The 16,977-nt window shown below is 46.8% G+C and overlaps 5 protein-coding genes across 5 annotated transcripts; 3 read left to right on the top strand and 2 right to left on the bottom strand.

Annotated features, from left to right (window-relative positions):
* Positions 1 to 162: 162 nt before the first annotated feature.
* Positions 163 to 1,627, bottom strand: FPOAC1_000806 (uncharacterized protein; the record flags this gene model as incomplete). Its single annotated transcript, XM_044845417.1, has 3 exons — positions 163 to 1,313; positions 1,370 to 1,531; positions 1,600 to 1,627. The coding sequence occupies 3 exons, from the start codon at positions 1,625 to 1,627 to the stop codon at positions 163 to 165; spliced, it is 1,341 nt and encodes a 446-aa protein (XP_044711333.1).
* Positions 1,628 to 2,658: 1,031 nt separating this feature from the next.
* On the top strand, positions 2,659 to 5,281 carry FPOAC1_000805 (uncharacterized protein; the record flags this gene model as incomplete). The annotated part of the gene is made up of 3 exons (XM_044845416.1): positions 2,659 to 2,712; positions 2,779 to 3,871; positions 3,924 to 5,281. The coding sequence occupies 3 exons, from the start codon at positions 2,659 to 2,661 to the stop codon at positions 5,279 to 5,281; spliced, it is 2,505 nt and encodes an 834-aa protein (XP_044711332.1).
* A 639-nt stretch (positions 5,282 to 5,920) lies between these two features.
* On the top strand, positions 5,921 to 7,819 carry FPOAC1_000804 (uncharacterized protein; the record flags this gene model as incomplete). The annotated part of the gene is made up of 4 exons (XM_044845415.1): positions 5,921 to 5,991; positions 6,049 to 6,347; positions 6,404 to 7,611; positions 7,667 to 7,819. The coding sequence occupies 4 exons, from the start codon at positions 5,921 to 5,923 to the stop codon at positions 7,817 to 7,819; spliced, it is 1,731 nt and encodes a 576-aa protein (XP_044711331.1).
* A 4,989-nt stretch (positions 7,820 to 12,808) lies between these two features.
* Positions 12,809 to 14,182, top strand: FPOAC1_000803 (uncharacterized protein; the record flags this gene model as incomplete). Its single annotated transcript, XM_044845414.1, has 1 exon — positions 12,809 to 14,182. The coding sequence occupies one exon, from the start codon at positions 12,809 to 12,811 to the stop codon at positions 14,180 to 14,182; it is 1,374 nt and encodes a 457-aa protein (XP_044711330.1).
* Positions 14,183 to 14,834: 652 nt separating this feature from the next.
* On the bottom strand, positions 14,835 to 15,672 carry FPOAC1_000802 (uncharacterized protein; the record flags this gene model as incomplete). Its single annotated transcript, XM_044845413.1, has 4 exons — positions 14,835 to 15,084; positions 15,139 to 15,235; positions 15,297 to 15,467; positions 15,543 to 15,672. 4 exons carry the CDS (start codon positions 15,670 to 15,672, stop codon positions 14,835 to 14,837), a joined length of 648 nt encoding a protein of 215 aa, XP_044711329.1.
* Between the last annotated feature and the right edge of the window lie 1,305 nt (positions 15,673 to 16,977).

The following is a 16,977-nucleotide window of genomic DNA, read 5'->3' as shown; positions in this document are numbered from 1 at the left end:
AAGACTAACTATTTGATATACAAAAAAATGGTGGTTTCTAAGTGCTTGCGCATCCTTCGCAGCGATATAACTCCTGCTTTTGCCCTGCAAAACGCCGTAGAATCATGAACAACCAGTATCAATCTATGTATACATGGGTTATCTCGGGACGTAACTCAATACTCAAGCAAAGGCACCAACGGCAGCCATCAGAAGTGCACCTCCACATACAGCCAAGAAAGCCCGCAGCCTCTTTGTGCCCTTTAATATCTTGTAGCTCTTTTCCGTCAAGAAGTCCTCCGCTAGTAGTTGCACAAGGCCAGCATACAACAAGAGGCCAGATGACACGGCATTCATGAAGCCAACGACAAGAAGGCCCCCAGCACTCTTAGGGTCGTACATACGGTGCACAACGAGCCCAATTGCTTGTCCAATAGGTGTAGTGGTTCCATACGCTAGAACCATAAGCCATGGGCGAATCGATTTGCGAGGGAACTGGATTGCAGCGATGCGACTACCGAGGGCGAGTCCTTCGAATGTCTGGTGGAAGCTGATGGCGACCAAGAATACCACAAAGGCGGGACCAGTGGCAACTGAGATGGCCATACCAATAAAAATACTGTGGAAAAGAATTCCGGCTTCTAGCAAGATACATTGCAACATCTTGCGTTGTTGTTCTTCTGGGGACTGAGGTCCAGGAGACATGGGGGTCATGGGGGTCAAGGGCTCCTCATCGGCTACTCCGGCTTTGAGAGAGGCGTAAGGACCACTTCGGTTTCTCATGCTGCTCGGCCCCGAAGGGTCAAGCTCGTCCATGTCTAAGTCGAGATCTGAATCCGCGTCGTTGAATTCATCGCTGAGTTTCTTGGACTCTTGACCCAAGGGTGATGTACGCGGCAGTGGTGAGACGCCAGCAACCAGCCCTTGACTTTCCATAAGTTCAAGGTGAATATCCGGTGGTCGCACCCCGGTCCTCCTGTCAGATAGTCCAGATGTATCCATCATTGGCAATTGGCTCTCATGTTCGTCATCCGAGTCAAAGTAACCATGGTTATGGGAGTGAGAGTGACCAGCTCCTCGCGCAGTCAGGTACGATTCGATAGCAACAACAATGATGGCAGACACCATAGCCACAAGTCCCGGGAGCGGCGTATATCCTTTACTGAAGAAATCAGGGAGACATGGATCGGTCATGGACTCGAAAGCGGTAGGAAGAAGGTGGACAAATGCCGTTGCCAGTAGGACGCCGGTTCCGATATGCTGACAATAGAATATAATGGATTTTTGCTTTCGGCCGCGCATCGTTCGTCGCGATAATAGAGGGAAACCGCATGCTTTATGGTATTAGTCGCGTGTCAACTTTGGCAATTGAAGGGACTCTCCCTCTCACCTAACGTGCTAAGAACCAAGATGAGAATCAAGGCAAATACATGCGCTGAAGTGTCATAAGAACCTTTTGACCTCGAGCCGCATTCAGGTTTCTCGCCATCTTCCTGGCGTCGCCTCAACTCGGCGAGGATTAGATCGGTGGGAATTGAAGCCCACGACTCTCCTACAAAACCATGATTGTCAGCGAAAAGGGGGAGGAACCAATTGCACGGTGAAATAATAATGTAATACCTCGGGGTACCTCTGAATGGGCGTTCATCTTTATTACCGGGATTTCCTGGATTTTTCCCTCTATAAATGCAGTGTTGTAGATAATTTCATGGCGAAGAAGACACTGTTCATGTCTTGGGTATGTCTGGGAATTTCCGTTGCGTCACTGCTTTAGAAGCAAGCACATGTTTTGAGTTTGTTTGACGGTTCTTTGGAGACGCATAATCTTCGGCATATAGTTTCAAGGGGTACATTTGCGTGTTTCGAACGCCAATCGATACGAGGTTATTTATAGGAATGCAAGATGACAGTTGAGGATTTGTTTGTTTTGCAGCACGAAACATATACTCTAACACTTTATATACGTATTTAAATTTACAATAATTTGAGCGAGCGTTCTCCCACTTCATTGTGATGGATGTGTAATTGGCGCTTGTTCCTTTAGTGCTCCAACGCTGCAGATGTCAATGGCGATCCTCCAGGGGCCCCGGAAGGAGGACACGGGGACCCGATCCTGTGGATCCACTCCATGGAATGACACTACGTACCTATTTACCCGGTGAAACTTAGTCATTTGTTGAATGTAGAATGTACAAACTCAATCGGATATGATTAAATTGGGGGACTGAGAGGATGTATAGACTTTGATTATTGACGTGTTGTCAATACAACTTCGAATTACTTACAGATAGACAGATATATCCGGCAAATAGAAAGGAAGATACGAACGAAAGCTTGAACACTGGTAAAACTCCGTTTGAGTATCGGACCAACTTCGGATCGGACCTGACTAGCATCGTAAGCCCCGTGTCAATCAAGGAATCGGCTTCTGCGTGATCCAATAGCACAACACCGCATCCAAGACAGATGCACGCAAAGCGGGTACTCAATGGCACATGAGTACTATCTTCGGTTGAAATGCGGGCGAGTCGGATGAATTGAGTTGATCGAGGTATGGTTGGGGAACCCGTCATGGGCTTGAGGGGTTCTCTCGTCTCTCTATTAAAGAGCCCTCCTCTCCTCGTTTGACAATGGCCGTTTCTTATTCCTCTATAGTCAATTGAATTCATCTTTATCAACATGTCTTCTGTTGATATTCAGTCCATCCTCTCGTCCCTCACTCTCGAGGAGAAGGTATGTTCAACTTACATGTCTCCACTGCCCTATTTGCACCCAGTCAACTCACTTTTCAACTTGTAGATTTCACTTCTTGCTGGAAAGGACCTTTGGGAGACGGTTCCTATCCCATCCAAGGGCGTTCCAAATGTCAAGACTTCAGATGGTCCTAATGGTGCTCGAGGAGCCGCCTTTGCTGGCGGTACAACCGCTGCTTGCTTCCCTGCCGCCTGTTTGATGGCCTCAACCTTTGATGTCGACCTGGCAAAGAGGATTGGAACTGCTCTTGCTGAGGAGACCCAATCCAAGGGTGCCCGATGTCTTCTTGCTCCCACCATGTGTCTACACCGTCATCCTCTGGGTGGTCGTAACTTCGAGTCATTCTCAGAGGATCCTCTTCTGACTGGAAAGATGGCTGCCCGGGTAGTCGAGGGTCTGCAAGAGAAGGGTGTCTCGGCCACCATCAAGCATTTCGCCGCCAATGAGCAGGAGACTGAGCGTTTGACTGTCGATGAGACCATCAGCGAGAGAACACTTCGGGAACTCTACCTTCGACCGTTTGAGATTGCTGTCAAGGAAGCCAATCCTTGGGCGATTATGACTTCCTATAACAAAGTCAACGGACATCATGCCGATTCGAACCAGTTTCTACTAAAACAGGTTCTACGCGGCGATTGGGGATGGGATGGCCTTGTGATGAGTGACTGGGGCGGTGTCAACTCCACTGCTGAGTCGCTCGAGGCTGGTCTAGACCTTGAGATGCCCGGTCCAACCCGTTGGAGGAATACTGAGGACGTCATTGCTGCTATCAAGGCAGGCAAGACTTCCGAGGATACTATTAACGAACGCGCTACTCGCGTGCTCAAGTTCCTCGAGCGTCTCAACTGCTTCAAGGACCCTAGCATCCCTGACGAGAGAGCCATCAATAACCCCAAGCACCAAGCTCTGATCCGAGAGGCTGGTTCCAAGGGCATTGTTCTCCTGAAGAATCAAGACAATATTCTCCCATTGTCCAAGGAGAAAGTCAAGGGCAAGAAGATTGCTCTCCTTGGTCACGCAAAGATTGGTCTAGCCCACGGTGGTGGTAGTGCTTCTGTCAACACTCACTATAGAATTACACCTTGGGATGCACTTCACGAGGCCCTCGGAGATAGTGTTGAATTCTCTTATGCTAAAGGTAAGCGATCGCAAAGCCAGTCATTGAGGTATAATCACTAACAGTGTGATAGGAGCTCACACATTCCGAATGCTTCCTCCAATCTCCAAAAATGTTGTCGATCTAGATGGCAACCCAGGTTTTACTTTCAAGATTTTCGAGCCTGGCAACCCTGAGCCCATTGAGGTGCGATCAGGCCATACCACTTCTGAAGTGTCGGTTCTCAGCGGCTTTGGATTCAGCAACAAGGACGTTACCCTTGAGGGTACCCTTACTGCCCAGGAGACTGCCAAGTACTACTTTACCGTCTCCGGGCTGGGTCCCAGTAAGCTTGTCATCGACGGCAAGGTTGTTTTCGAGCAAAAGGAGAACTGTGGTGATGCAATGGGTTTCCTCTTTGGTGGTGTCAACCCTCCCGAGTTCAAGGTCTCGTTGGAGGCTGGACGCAAGTACAAGCTAGCTTTGTACACATCGCCTCCTGTTCCAAAGGAGGGAGTGGATATTGGTATTCTAGAAGGTCGATGCGGTCTCCGGGTGGGATACATGTCGGAAGCTGAGCACGACCGCGACCTTCTCGCCGAGGCTGTCGACGTTGCCAAGGATGCTGACTACGCTATTGTCTTTACGGGCCATGAGCCCTTCTGGGAGACAGAGGGCCAGGACCAGGTCAGCTTCAACTTGCCAAAGGACGGTAGCCAGGACCGTCTTATTGCCAAGGTCACTAAGGCGAACCCCAACACCATTGTCGTTAACTCTACCGGTGTCGCAATTGCTATGCCCTGGTTGGACGAGATCCAGGGTTTCATTCAGACTTGGTTCCCTGGTCAAGAATGCGGTAACTCGATCGCAGATGTGCTTACCGGTGCCCAAACTCCTGAAGGCCATCTTACTTGCACATTCCCCAAGCGAATCGAAGACTGCCCCGCCTACGGTAACTTCCCTGGCAAGCACGTTAACGGGGAACTTAAGGTTACTTACTCAGAAGGTGTCTTTGTCGGCTACCGTTACTTCGACTGCTTGTCCGCTGACAAAGTCAACTTCCCCTTCGGCTTTGGTCTCTCTTACACCACATTTGACTACTCAAATCTGGAAGTGAAGGAATCAGGTGACGATTACGTTGCCAGCGTAAAGGTCTCCAACACTGGCAAGGTTGCCGGTGCAATTGCCGTCCAAGTCTATGTTGGTGCCGCTGAGACACGCAAGGGAGATCCTATGAAGCAACTGGCCGCCTTTGCCAAGGTCACACTGAAGCCTGGTGAGAGTATAAAAGTGGATGTGCCTGTTCGTACCCGCGACTTTGCCTTCTTTGATGAGTCGGCGCAGAAGTGGGTGGTAAGGGGTGGGAAGTATAAGTTTATGATTGGAAGATCAGCTGGTGATATTGTTTTGGAGTCCAAGGTTACTGTTGGAGACAAGTCTTTTAAGCCTTGAACATATCTAGTGAATTGTTAAAATGCATGCATAGCGTAATGAAATTGACAGTTGGAGCCAGTTTTTAAATAATATTGTTGAGTCTATGCCGAATCAGATTATAAAATAGATCCTTTGAGTTTTGAAGAAATCCAATTCGTGGTGGTTCTGTTCTATTGATTTCATCTTGTGGTGTGATTCAAATCAAACATCTGTTATGAACCCTTATTCTGATTAACAAACTCTCCGTGCATATAAAACCAACATGACTTTTGAGATGACATTTGGACAAGGTAACTTACACCCTGATCGCGGAAATGTTAAGAAATTTCTAGATCTATTGTTTCCTTGGTTTGTTGCTACCCTAAAGGATGATCAAGCCATGATAATCTCCAAGGGTCCTCCCAGTGCAGTAGCCTTGACGCCGCTGCGGGGCACGGCTAGGTGCTGTAAGCGAGCTCTATCCAATAAGGAAGCTCCCTGCATGGACTTGCATCGAATGAGCTAGAAGTTATCGCTGGCCCTCACTTCCCCACCAAAGATGGTCTGGGGCGATGCTCATATTTCATTCTAACTTTGACCTTGAATATTACAGAAGTGACCTCCCAGAACTGTTATTTACTAGTCATAATACTCAGATTCTGACAATATACACACAATATGGCTTCCGCGGATGAGCTCAAGGCTCTAGGTAACAAGGCCATTGCCGAGAAGAACTTTGACGAGGCTGTGTAGGTTACCACTACAACGAACCACAAGGACACAAGAGGTTGCTAACTACTCAACAGTGCAAAGTTCACCGAGGCTATCGCCATTCAGCCCGAAAATCACATCCTATACAGCAACCGATCTGCTGCTTACGCTTCCAAGAAGGACTGGGAACATGCTCTTCAGGACGCTGAGAAGACTACCGAGATCAAGCCTGACTGGGCCAAGGGTTGGGGACGCAAGGGTGCTGCACTCCACGGACAAGGCGACCTTTTGGGCGCCAACGATGCGTATGAGGAGGGATTGAAGCATGATGCGAATAATGCCCAGCTCAAGAGTGGTCTGGCTTCAGTCAAGAAGGCTATGGATGCCGAAGTTGGTAAGTCGCATTTGTACACATAACAATATTCCTTTTTCTAATTGCTGTATATACAGGCGGACCCCAAGACCCTAGCGGCGGCCTCGGCCAAATGTTCAACGATCCTCAGCTGATACAGAAGCTGGCCTCCAACCCCAAGACCAGTGGTTTCCTCGCCGACCCCTCATTCATGGCCAAGCTACAATCAATCAAGGACAATCCATCCAACGCCTCCGAGATCTTCAGCGATCCCCGTCTTTTGACGGTTATGGGTGTCTTGATGGGTGTTGATCTGGAGATGCGCGAGCGTGAGGTCGACCCCGACGCCCAGGACTCCCCCATGCCCGATGCGCCGCCAGCTCCTAAGCAGCCCGAGCCCAAGAAGGCCCCCGAGCCCGAGCCCGAGCCCGAGCTCGACGAGGAGGCTGTCGAGAAAAAGAAGAAAAAGGAGGAGGCCGACAAGCTCAAGGCACAGGGTACCGAGAATTATAAGAAGCGCAACTTTGACGAGGCCATCGAATACTATACCAAAGCCTGGGACACTTTCAAGGACATCACTTACCTCAACAACTTGGGAGCTGCTTACTTTGAGAAGGGAGACTACGACAAGGCTATCGAGGCCTGCACCAAGGCTGTCGAGGAGGGACGTGAAATCTACGCCGACTTCAAACTCATTTCAAAGAGTTATGCTCGAATTGGTACATGCTACGAGCGTAAGGGAGATATGGAAAAGGCCATTGAAAACTACAACCGATCTCTGACTGAGCATCGAACCCCTGATGTTCTCAACAAGCTCCGTGCTGCTGAGCGTATCAAGGTCGAGCAGGGCAAGAAGGCATACATCGACCCTGCCAAGGCTGAGGAGGCTCGTGAAGAGGGCAACAAGAAGTTCAAGGAGATGGACTTCCCTGGCGCTGTCGCTGCCTACACCGAGATGACCAAGCGAGCCCCCGATGACCCTCGTGGTTACAGCAACCGGGCCGCTGCCTTTGTCAAGCTCTTCGAGTTCCCTAGCGCTCTTGATGACTGCGATATGGCCATCAAGAAGGACCCTACATTCATCCGAGCTTACATTCGCAAGGCTCAGGCCTACTTTGGTATGCGCAAGTACTCAGAGTGTGTTGATGCCTGCACAGAGGCCCAGCAGATTGATCTAGAGCACCACAAGGGTGCCAATGCCCGCGAGATTGAGCAGCAGCAACAGAAGGCTTTCTCGGCCATGTACTCTGCCCGTGATAACGAGACGGAAGAGCAGACCCGAGAGCGTTTGACCAAGGACCCCGAGGTAAGACACTTTCATCACACCGAGATACGGCAGAAAAGACTACTAACCTTCATAGATTATGGGACTTATGCAAGACCCCGTGATGCAGTCCATCCTTCAACAGGCTCAATCAGACCCCGCGGCTCTCCAGGAGCACATGAAGAACCCTGGCGTGAAGTCCAAGATCCAGAAGCTGATCGCTGCTGGTGTTATTCGCGTGGGCAGGTAAAAAAGAAAGGCAAGAGGGAGGGGCATGGACGATAGGTTGAAATGAGGAAAGTTTGTCTATTCAAAACGAGGCATTCATTGCCTTTCCAGGTCTTGCCAGCACAATGGCGAAACCATGAGGGCAGGGCATCGGAGCGTGTGTGATTATGAATCGGCCAAGGATCTTTTGACTTGTACATAATAATACGGAGTGCCGGTATCATAGTTGGTAGTTAATGAGAAATGAAAACTTGAACGAAACTGACTTGTTGTTTGTGGTCTGTCATATGTGAGAGTTGAGGAAATGCGATAGGCTATTCATCGGAGTCCCAGTACGGAAAAACGGAAACATTATGCATTTGCCGTTATTCTTAACCGATATTGCTTTTTTAAGTTCAATTTCTTATTCTCATCTGCAACCGGATGAGAAGAGTGTGGTGAAGGATCAACGCCACACCGTTTGCTGTGTTAATAGTGTGTTCCACCAACAATTTCTCAATGACTCGGGTGAGGGTCAGTAAAGCTGGAGCCAAGAAAGACCTCAGTGTAAAAGATCAGCATCAAGACCAACTACACGTGGAGGACACGAGGAAATGAATACAAGGGTGGAAGAAAACGTGGGAGACAATTGATGTTTGATCGTCCTGAGCAAAACTCAAAAATGAGGAGAGCCCTGCAGACTCTTGAAAAAGCAAAGTGAGGGAGGGACTCGGATATGATGGAGGGATGGACCGTATCCGTAAAGCGAGAGACGCTGGGAAGAAGCAAATACATGCAGCACTAATACTACGGGTTGTCTCACGAGAGGACGGTGTGCGGCATGAGACATGGTGAAGAAATTAACGGCCGCTACGACAAACACTACTTACTACCTAGTTAGTTGCTTGAGAATACGGATACTACATCTAAACATAATTGCATTTCGGGTTCACTGGGAAGGTTCCAAGCCAAGAAAAAGAAATAAACATTTTCAGGAGTAGTATCGGGCCAGGATATAGAGTTACTATGTAGACTATATCTTGGTTGAAACACTTTTTGTTTCTCCATTTATCGCTACTCGAACCAGGCAGTACAAACCTTATAGGCGAGTCTTGGTAACTACCTTGAATTATATACTGTGTATGTGAAACCAAAACCAGCTATGTGACCGCAAATCAGTACTTGTAAGTGAATGTATTGCAGAATTGTGTCTTTTATGCCAAGCGTAGCTTGCTTGCACGCGGCTCTACTCGGCGGCCGATGGCAAAATCCGTGGTCTAGGTAGGCATCCGAATAAATCTCAAAGAAGGCTGAGACATCTTCGGCCCGTCAATGGGTCAAAGAGTACGGATAGTCTGTGTCCACAGTTCCGAGCATCGACGATTGATTCACAACGGGGACTCGGTCGAGGTCGCAAAGAAGAAGAAGAAGAAGTGACAAGGGCTTTCAGGAGAAGAAAAAATGACAGCCTAATGTATCTTCAGATAACTTACCGGATTTTCTACTAGGATGCTTGGCCTATGCCGGTATACGCGAGTGTAACTGTGCCATGAGATCAAGAGTCAAAAAGGCCAACGATCGTGGAGAAGCGAGAAGTTTTGGTTTTGTGATGAGTCGGAAGTATACTATTGTACCACACACCCGCAGAACTGATACAAGAGCACTGCGGTGAGAAAAAGTAAAAAAGAATCAAGGAACAAATGCAAGTTGGAGTGCTGAGAGTAATGGTGCTGCCACTTGAGAGAGGTTGGCTGTGATATGATGTGGCTTGTGACAGAACTATTGGTGAGCTACAAGTTTGTGTCGATGTTTTGACAGACTGCTATTCCCGTTGTGGCTTGTTTGCTAACTAGTAACTACTTTAATCACCAAGGTAATGGAACTAACTCCAAACTCATTCTGTAACTGATGAGGGAGGCTCTTGTTCTTGTGCCTCTCTCTACCCTTTCAGCTCTTGTCGGCTGGCCAGCCAAAGTTTGTGGCAGCAGGGGTTCATCACTAACAAGGGCCCCGGACGCCGCCGTCGTACGGTATATACCCCAGCCCAGGGTATATGTGAGCCGGGGATCCGCAGAGTAGTTTGTGTATGAGTCCCAGCGGGACCCTGATGTGCGCGGATGAATAAAGCTCGTGCCAAGGACCAGGGAGAGCCGATTGACCGTTGGAAAGTTTTTCACTTTTCTTTCTTTTATTGCAGATCTAACTGGCTGGTCATGGGTTGAGTTCGGTTGGGATGAGATTTTAATAAGCATGTAATAAGCGGTAGTTGGTAGTAAAATGACGTGTCATGATATTCCGTACACAGGCGGAAGAGTAACCGCCCTCATATTGGTCATCTCGCCTACAGTCTTGATATTATCAGTGGGACAGCACAGTTTAGTTCATGTGCGTAGTGATATCAATCAGGTAATCATCTGGATTAGGATGGTTTATGAATCTTGGCTGCTGGGAGGACCGTTGGTGATGCAGGTACAGTGAGAGGGAGGTTGTGTTGTTAGATGCCTGCGTGTGGTGTGAATTGCTTATTACCTAGAGTACATGCGAACTCCAGATGATAAGTGATACATTTTTTTAGTGCATAGTATTATTGTTGCTGCATTTCACTATTAACCTCGTTCTTTGTTTTACTTTACAATGTTTTATAGAGCCCCCCATTGGAGTGACTTGAAAACTGCATGTGTCTAGTCGGTCAGGGCCGATATGGCGTGTTATAAAACAGGACAAACTTGCTGGGGTCGGTCACTAATAAACTACTGCTAACCAATGCTAGTTAGTCGGGACTGTATTCGTAGAAAATCACCTTTTTGTTTCCCTGTCTTGGAGGACCCTGAACAAACCGAGGATAGTAAAGGTAGTGAATAAGAGTACAATGCGGATGGGATCCGAGTATTCAGTCTCCGACTTTGGCCGATATTCTCAGCCCTCGTGTACAAGATCAGCTAAAAGAAGATGCAATTTGAGCGCAGTCCGGAGAATCTACAACGTTGAAGCCGCCGGGAACTAGGAGTGGTTGGTGCGCATCTTGAAGACCACCCATGCATGTTATAAAGAGTCCACTATGGAGTGAGAGGCATTGATTTTGGATTGTAAAAAACATGGACGTTTCCTTTGACGACATGAGACGGCATAACCGGAGTTCCTGACAATTGAATGAACAGAGTCTCGGTAATCTACCGTGAGGGTCTTTCACAGGTAAGCCGCTTGGAAGAGCTCATTTAGCATCTATCGCGTGGTTCTGAGATGAGACTCTGCAATCGAACAATTGTGGTAGTTTTCTGGAAGGATAGCACTGCTAGACATAGGACAGGGAACCATGTCTTGTCAATTGGCGTTATACCTAAAGCCGAATTCCATCAAGAGACAATGTCATGTCGATGAATGGCCAAGCCAAGCTCTCTCCTCGAGATCTAATCAAGTCTTTGTTCACGAGCTCATTAGAATGATGGCGTGAGACAGACTGGCCAGTTCCAGACCCTGAACCTAGATGTTCGCAACTGTACAGAGTATACTCTTCGCGCTCGCGTTTATCAGTCAGTTATCAACTTCTCCGAGGGATCCCATCCTCTTAGTACCTATTGTTCATAGGGCTCAAATCTCTGCCGGTCGGTTGAGTGAGTGGCTGTTGCGAAAAAAGACTCGGTCCAGGTACCGACCGGCAATACACACTTTCCTCTGTTCGTTTTGTTTGTAACATTACGTAGTTGCCTGCCTGTTGAATTGCATTGCGTTGTCTAGAATTACGCCTCTCCTAGTTCTGGACCGCGCTTCGCCTCACTGTTGGTTCTCCCATTCCTTAGAAACATGTGGTTGCCATGCTTTAACGTTACACAACTTGTTTTTTTTTCTCGCGTGGCTAACCACATGGCTTTACTGGATTTGGACTGTTTGCAATTATTTCCGTCTTATCCTGCATTAAATCAAGACTGTTTTGAGTTGAAAGTCGAGAGCTTGGAGCTCGCGGGTAGAAGAGGCAATTTTGGTGCTAAATTAGTTCCACGGGGGGCCGAGCGAGCTTTATTGATTCTTTAGTTCTGGTCTCCAAAGAGAAAAAAGACAAGTTCGAGTCAAGTAGACTCTGTCAAAGTTTCTTTACTGACTTGATTCTTGCTTATGAACATCGCCACAAGGTAATGCCCGTAGATAACTTGTGAATATTTACCTACGTCTAGGTAGGTAGGTAGTTAGTAGATACCAATTCATTGACCTGTGATTTGGTCACTATATCCAGATCAGCCTCGATTCTCGCTTCTCCAAACCTCGGATGATCTAAACGATGATGCCAAGGCACCAGCTACCTTTTCGTCTCTCTTTTTCGGCTTCTTTTGAGTATCACAATAAAGGAGAGCTCCGGAGCTGCAAAAAGCAAAAACCTTAGTAGGTACTACGCTAGACCTATAAAACGAAACTGGAGCGGGAGCTGGCGGCGGGTTGGCGGAGCTTACAGGGCTCTCGACCCCACTAACAGCCTCCTTCCAGGCTAGAGGTTTAGCACCAACATGGGTCAATGGATCCCAGCTTCCTTCCCATCGTACGACTTCTCATCATCCAACAACCTACCTACACCCTCTGACCCTCCTCTCCCCAACAAGGGGGGGTGTTTGTGTTTTATGCCATCATGTCAAGTCAAGCCACGAAGAATAGACGGCTTGTGGAGTAAACTTGAAGTTTTCTCTGTCTATTTTCCTTCCTTTTGTTTCGAGTTATCATTTTCTCTCTATGGCAAGGGCGTATAATCCCATTCCTCATTCAGGGGTATGGATAGTCATCCTCAGACCATGACCATAACCCAGCCAGGTGGAGGATAGGATACTCTATGTATCAAGATATAATATCTGGAGACGATCCTCGCAAATTTTGGTTTTTACTAATAGACCTTGCTTCACCATTCTGATCCATTCCTTTACTTGTTCTGCTACTCAAACTTGACTTGACTTACAGCAGATCCAATCTAATCTACATCTATTTTATCACGACATCTGCAGAGGTGTATCATCTACTACCATATACTCTACTCCCAATACACACCATCACAATGGCTTTGTCCTATCAACAAACCAAGCTCATCAGGGGCACCATCCCCGCCCTAACTGACCACGGAGAGCGCATCACCACCATCTTCTACCGCAACATGCTTCGTGATCACCCCGAGCTCAACGACTATTTTAACACAGTCAACCAAGCAAACGGCCGTCAGCCTCGTGCTCTCACTGCCGTCATCCTGAGCTACGCCAACAACATCAACCACATCACAGAGCTCATCCCCAAGATGGAGCGTATGTGCCACAAGCACTGCTCCCTGGGCATCAAGCCAGAGCACTATGGCATAGTCGAGAAGTATCTCATTTCCGCCTTTGCAGAGGTCCTCGGCCCCACCATGACCCCCCAGATCAGAGAGGCTTGGACAAAGGCCTACTGGATGCTTGCAAAGATGCTCATCGGCCGTGAGGCTCAACTCTACCGGGACTTTGGCAAGTGGCAGGGCTACCGGAAGTTCCGCATCGAGAAGAAGGTCGAGGAGTCGGACGACATCTACTCCTTCTACCTCGTTCCTGTTGATGGCAAGCGCCTCCCTCCATTCCAGCCTGGCCAGTACGTCTCTGTTCAGATTCCCATCGCCGACAAGGGATACGTCCAGTCCCGTCAGTATTCTCTGAGCGATGCTCTCCGACCCGACTATTACCGCGTCACCATCAAGAGAGATGAGGGCATCCACATGACCCGTAGTGGTCGGTACCTTGGCGGAGATGCTCTCAACCCCGGTGTCGTTTCAAACCTCCTCATCGATATGAAGGATGAGGGCGATGTCGTTGAGCTCGCTCATCCAGCCGGCGAGTTCTACCTCGACATGTCCAACACCTCCAACGTCCCCATCGTTCTTATCTCGGCCGGTGTTGGTGTCACTCCCATGATGTCCATCCTCAATACCGTTTCTGAACGCCAACCTCACCGTCCTGTTTCCTGGATCCACGGTTCTCGACGCTCTGTTCCCTTTTACGATCAGGTCCGCCGCATTGCTCGCAACCGTCCCAACTTCCGCACAAACATTTTCAAGACTCACCTAGCCGAATCCGACATCTTCGGTGTTACCTACGACCACGACTTCCGGATGGACCTAGCCAAGGTCTCCAAGGATGACCTCTACCTGTGTCACAGCTCTACCGAATATTACATCTGCGGTCCTGAGCAGTTCATGCTTGAGATGGCTGAGTACCTAAAAGTTCAAAAGGTCGACGCTAGCCGCATGCACTTTGAACTCTTCAGCACTGGCGACATGGAGTTCAAGGTTGATAACCTGAGCATTTCTTCTGCGTCAAAGAGCCCATCTATCGCCAGCACTGAGCAAAGATGTCCTAGCACTGGAGCTATGTCTGCCGATGGCGCTACCTGTCCATTCTCAGCAGTATAGACCTGGGTAATACACGAGAAGTACAAGGATATTTATTTATGATGGGGCTTCTAATGGCCAAGCATGGGATCAGGAGAAGTGATGAGGCGTTCAAGGATAAGGCGTATTTGATTTTGATTCATTGTTGCATCTTGCTAGAGGATTCCCCTTTACTGATGACTTACACCTTTTCACCTCTGTTGGAAGTTTACTTAATACGCCTCGGTGTTCTTTTTGTTATAACGGGACATGATCTGGGGCTTGCAATTTCGGCTCGTGTACATGGATGAGTGGGAAGGAAAAGTATTGGCCGGGCTTGATATCAGACAGACAAAAGAGAATTGAACAGTATCTTATTGATTCCCCAACATATCCTCACACTTCAGACTGCGACGAATTGCAGTATTCCGCGCACAACGTCTTCCAAACGAATGAACCTTTCAAGGAGTGACTAGGTTTGATTTCTGTGACTGGTGTACACGGTGAATAGATTTGATCCCCGTATTCGCCTAAGAGAGAGCCGGGGGGTAAACTATCCTTCTTCGTCAGACCCAGCCCCGAGGCACCGGTGGAGGTGTGCATAAGATAACGCAGGGTGAGCAAACCTAAAATCCAAGATTTCTCAACAGGAGAAGAAAAAAAACAAGAAAAACGCAAAACACCAACGTCCCGCTCAGTTCCCTGGTCGTTCATACCCATGAAACTTCTTCCAGTGTTTGAGCAGATTATCCTTGCGAGTAAACTTTGAAGTGCAACCTTGGAAGCCGCATACGGCATCTTCAGTCAAGATCCCCTTACTGGCCGCGTAGGCCCTGTGCGAGGATCGGTAGTGACGGTCCATGTCTCGCTGCTCTGCCTTTGTGACTTTGCAACTAGCGTCGGCCTTGCACTTCACCGGTTTGTCGTGTATTTTCATGTGCTTGCTACGACGGCGTGTTAGTTTCGAAACGGGCGTAGTTTGGAGTTTGGAAGGTTACTTGAAGTCCCGATTTCCCGGAAAGAAGCGGTCACACTCTGAGCAGTGGTACTGGCTGGGAGGCTGTGCGGCCGAAGAAGAAGCTTCCGGCTCGGCTTCTGTTTGTTGTAAGCATATACTTGTCTGCAGGTTTGAGTTCTGTTTGTCAAAGCAACATACCATATACACCAGTTTGGTAGGCAGAACTGGGATAGCTCTGAGAAGAGTAGCTATGACCTGGGTTCAGAAGAACTTCATTGGGGTTGACAGTAGCAGGCTGCTGCTGCTGCTGCTGCATCATGTAATACGCCATCTGGCTTGTGTCCTGACTCTCTGATGGGTCGGATACCGCTGCGTATGCCGTGGTATCAGGAGCAGAGAATTGTGAATCAGCGCTCTACTGGCTCTGACTTGGACCAGCCTGACTGTAGCCCTCAGATTCGGTGTATTGCGGGTATGAGGCTTCAGCTGTCAGGTTTGGGTCGATCGGAATGTCTTCCTGTCTCGATTTGCTAGAACGGCTATGCCTGTGAGGACGATCGCTTCGTCGCGACATGCCTGTTGGCCAGTAATTGATGGTATGACGATTTGGTCAGGAAATGATCTTTGGTGAGGTAGTTTGTGCTTTGAGAACCAGACTCCTAATTGATCATGGAGATTCGAAAGAACAGTGTCTTGAGAGACGACGAGTTGGGATCTATATACTCGTCAAGATCCTCCACGGAACGTCATGTTGTTGGAGGCCGGCGGGGGCCGACTGCAGCTTCCCGTCAAATGCGCATTTCTACATTTCTGCAATTTGGTATTATGATACAAACAAGAGAAGACCAAAGAAAGAATTCGAAGGTCAAAGTTGGAATGATACGCATTGATGGATCTCTCAGCGGCGGGATATGGCAGGGAGGCAACCCAGAATACCACAATTCAGCCTCATTGCCTAGAGGGCGACCCATATGAAGGCCATATTCGGTGAGAATACCAAAATTCATTTGAGAAGATTTGATGAAATAAGGCGATTGGAAATGTAGGAGGCCGACCAAAAAGCCTAGACTAAATCACCACCTTGCCATATACCCCCCCACTCTGCACACCTGTGATAGCATTATATTACTAAAGTAATAATAACTTTAAATAGTTCTATAATTATATATATTAATTTAATTTAATTAAGATTTTATATATTATTTAATTAATATATATTATATCTATATTTTTTTTCTTAAATTATTTTTTAATCTTTTTCTTTACTTTTTCTTATAATTTATATATAATATTCTTTTTAATTAAATCTTTTACTATAATAATTTAATTAATTAAAAAAAAAGCCTTATTTAAATTAAATTTAATTAAAATTTAGCTAATAAGCTTTTTAGTTATTATTAAAGCTTTAAGAATAGCTTTTTTCTCTTTAAGCTATTAAATTTAATTATTTTTATTATTAATTAATTTTATTATTTTCTTTATAATATAATTAAAATTATAAATTAATATATTTTTATTATTTTAAGTAGCTTTTTATTATTTTTAAATATCCTTATTTCTTTATAATATACTTTAAATTATATTATTATTTATTTAAGCTTTCTTTAGAGTTATTAGGCCTTTAAAGGTCTTATATTTCTATTTATTAGGCTTTAATACTTTTATAGCCTTTTTAATATAAATTAAAAATATCTTAGACTTTAAGAAATTACTTATTATATTCCTATAGCTTATAGCTTTTTCTAAAGCCTTTTTATATATTTCTAGAAAGAGTTATTATTAATTTAAAGAGATTATTTTATATATAGCCTAAGTATAAATTAATTAATAATAATATATTTTAAAGAGCTTAAATATAATAATATTAAATAGCTAAGTA

The sequence above is a fragment of the Fusarium poae genome, chromosome 1 (assembly GCF_019609905.1).
Source record: "Fusarium poae strain DAOMC 252244 chromosome 1, whole genome shotgun sequence".
Taxonomy (NCBI): domain Eukaryota; kingdom Fungi; phylum Ascomycota; class Sordariomycetes; order Hypocreales; family Nectriaceae; genus Fusarium; species Fusarium poae.
Note: the sequence above shows the minus strand (reverse complement) of the source record. Positions and strands in the feature narration are given on the sequence as shown.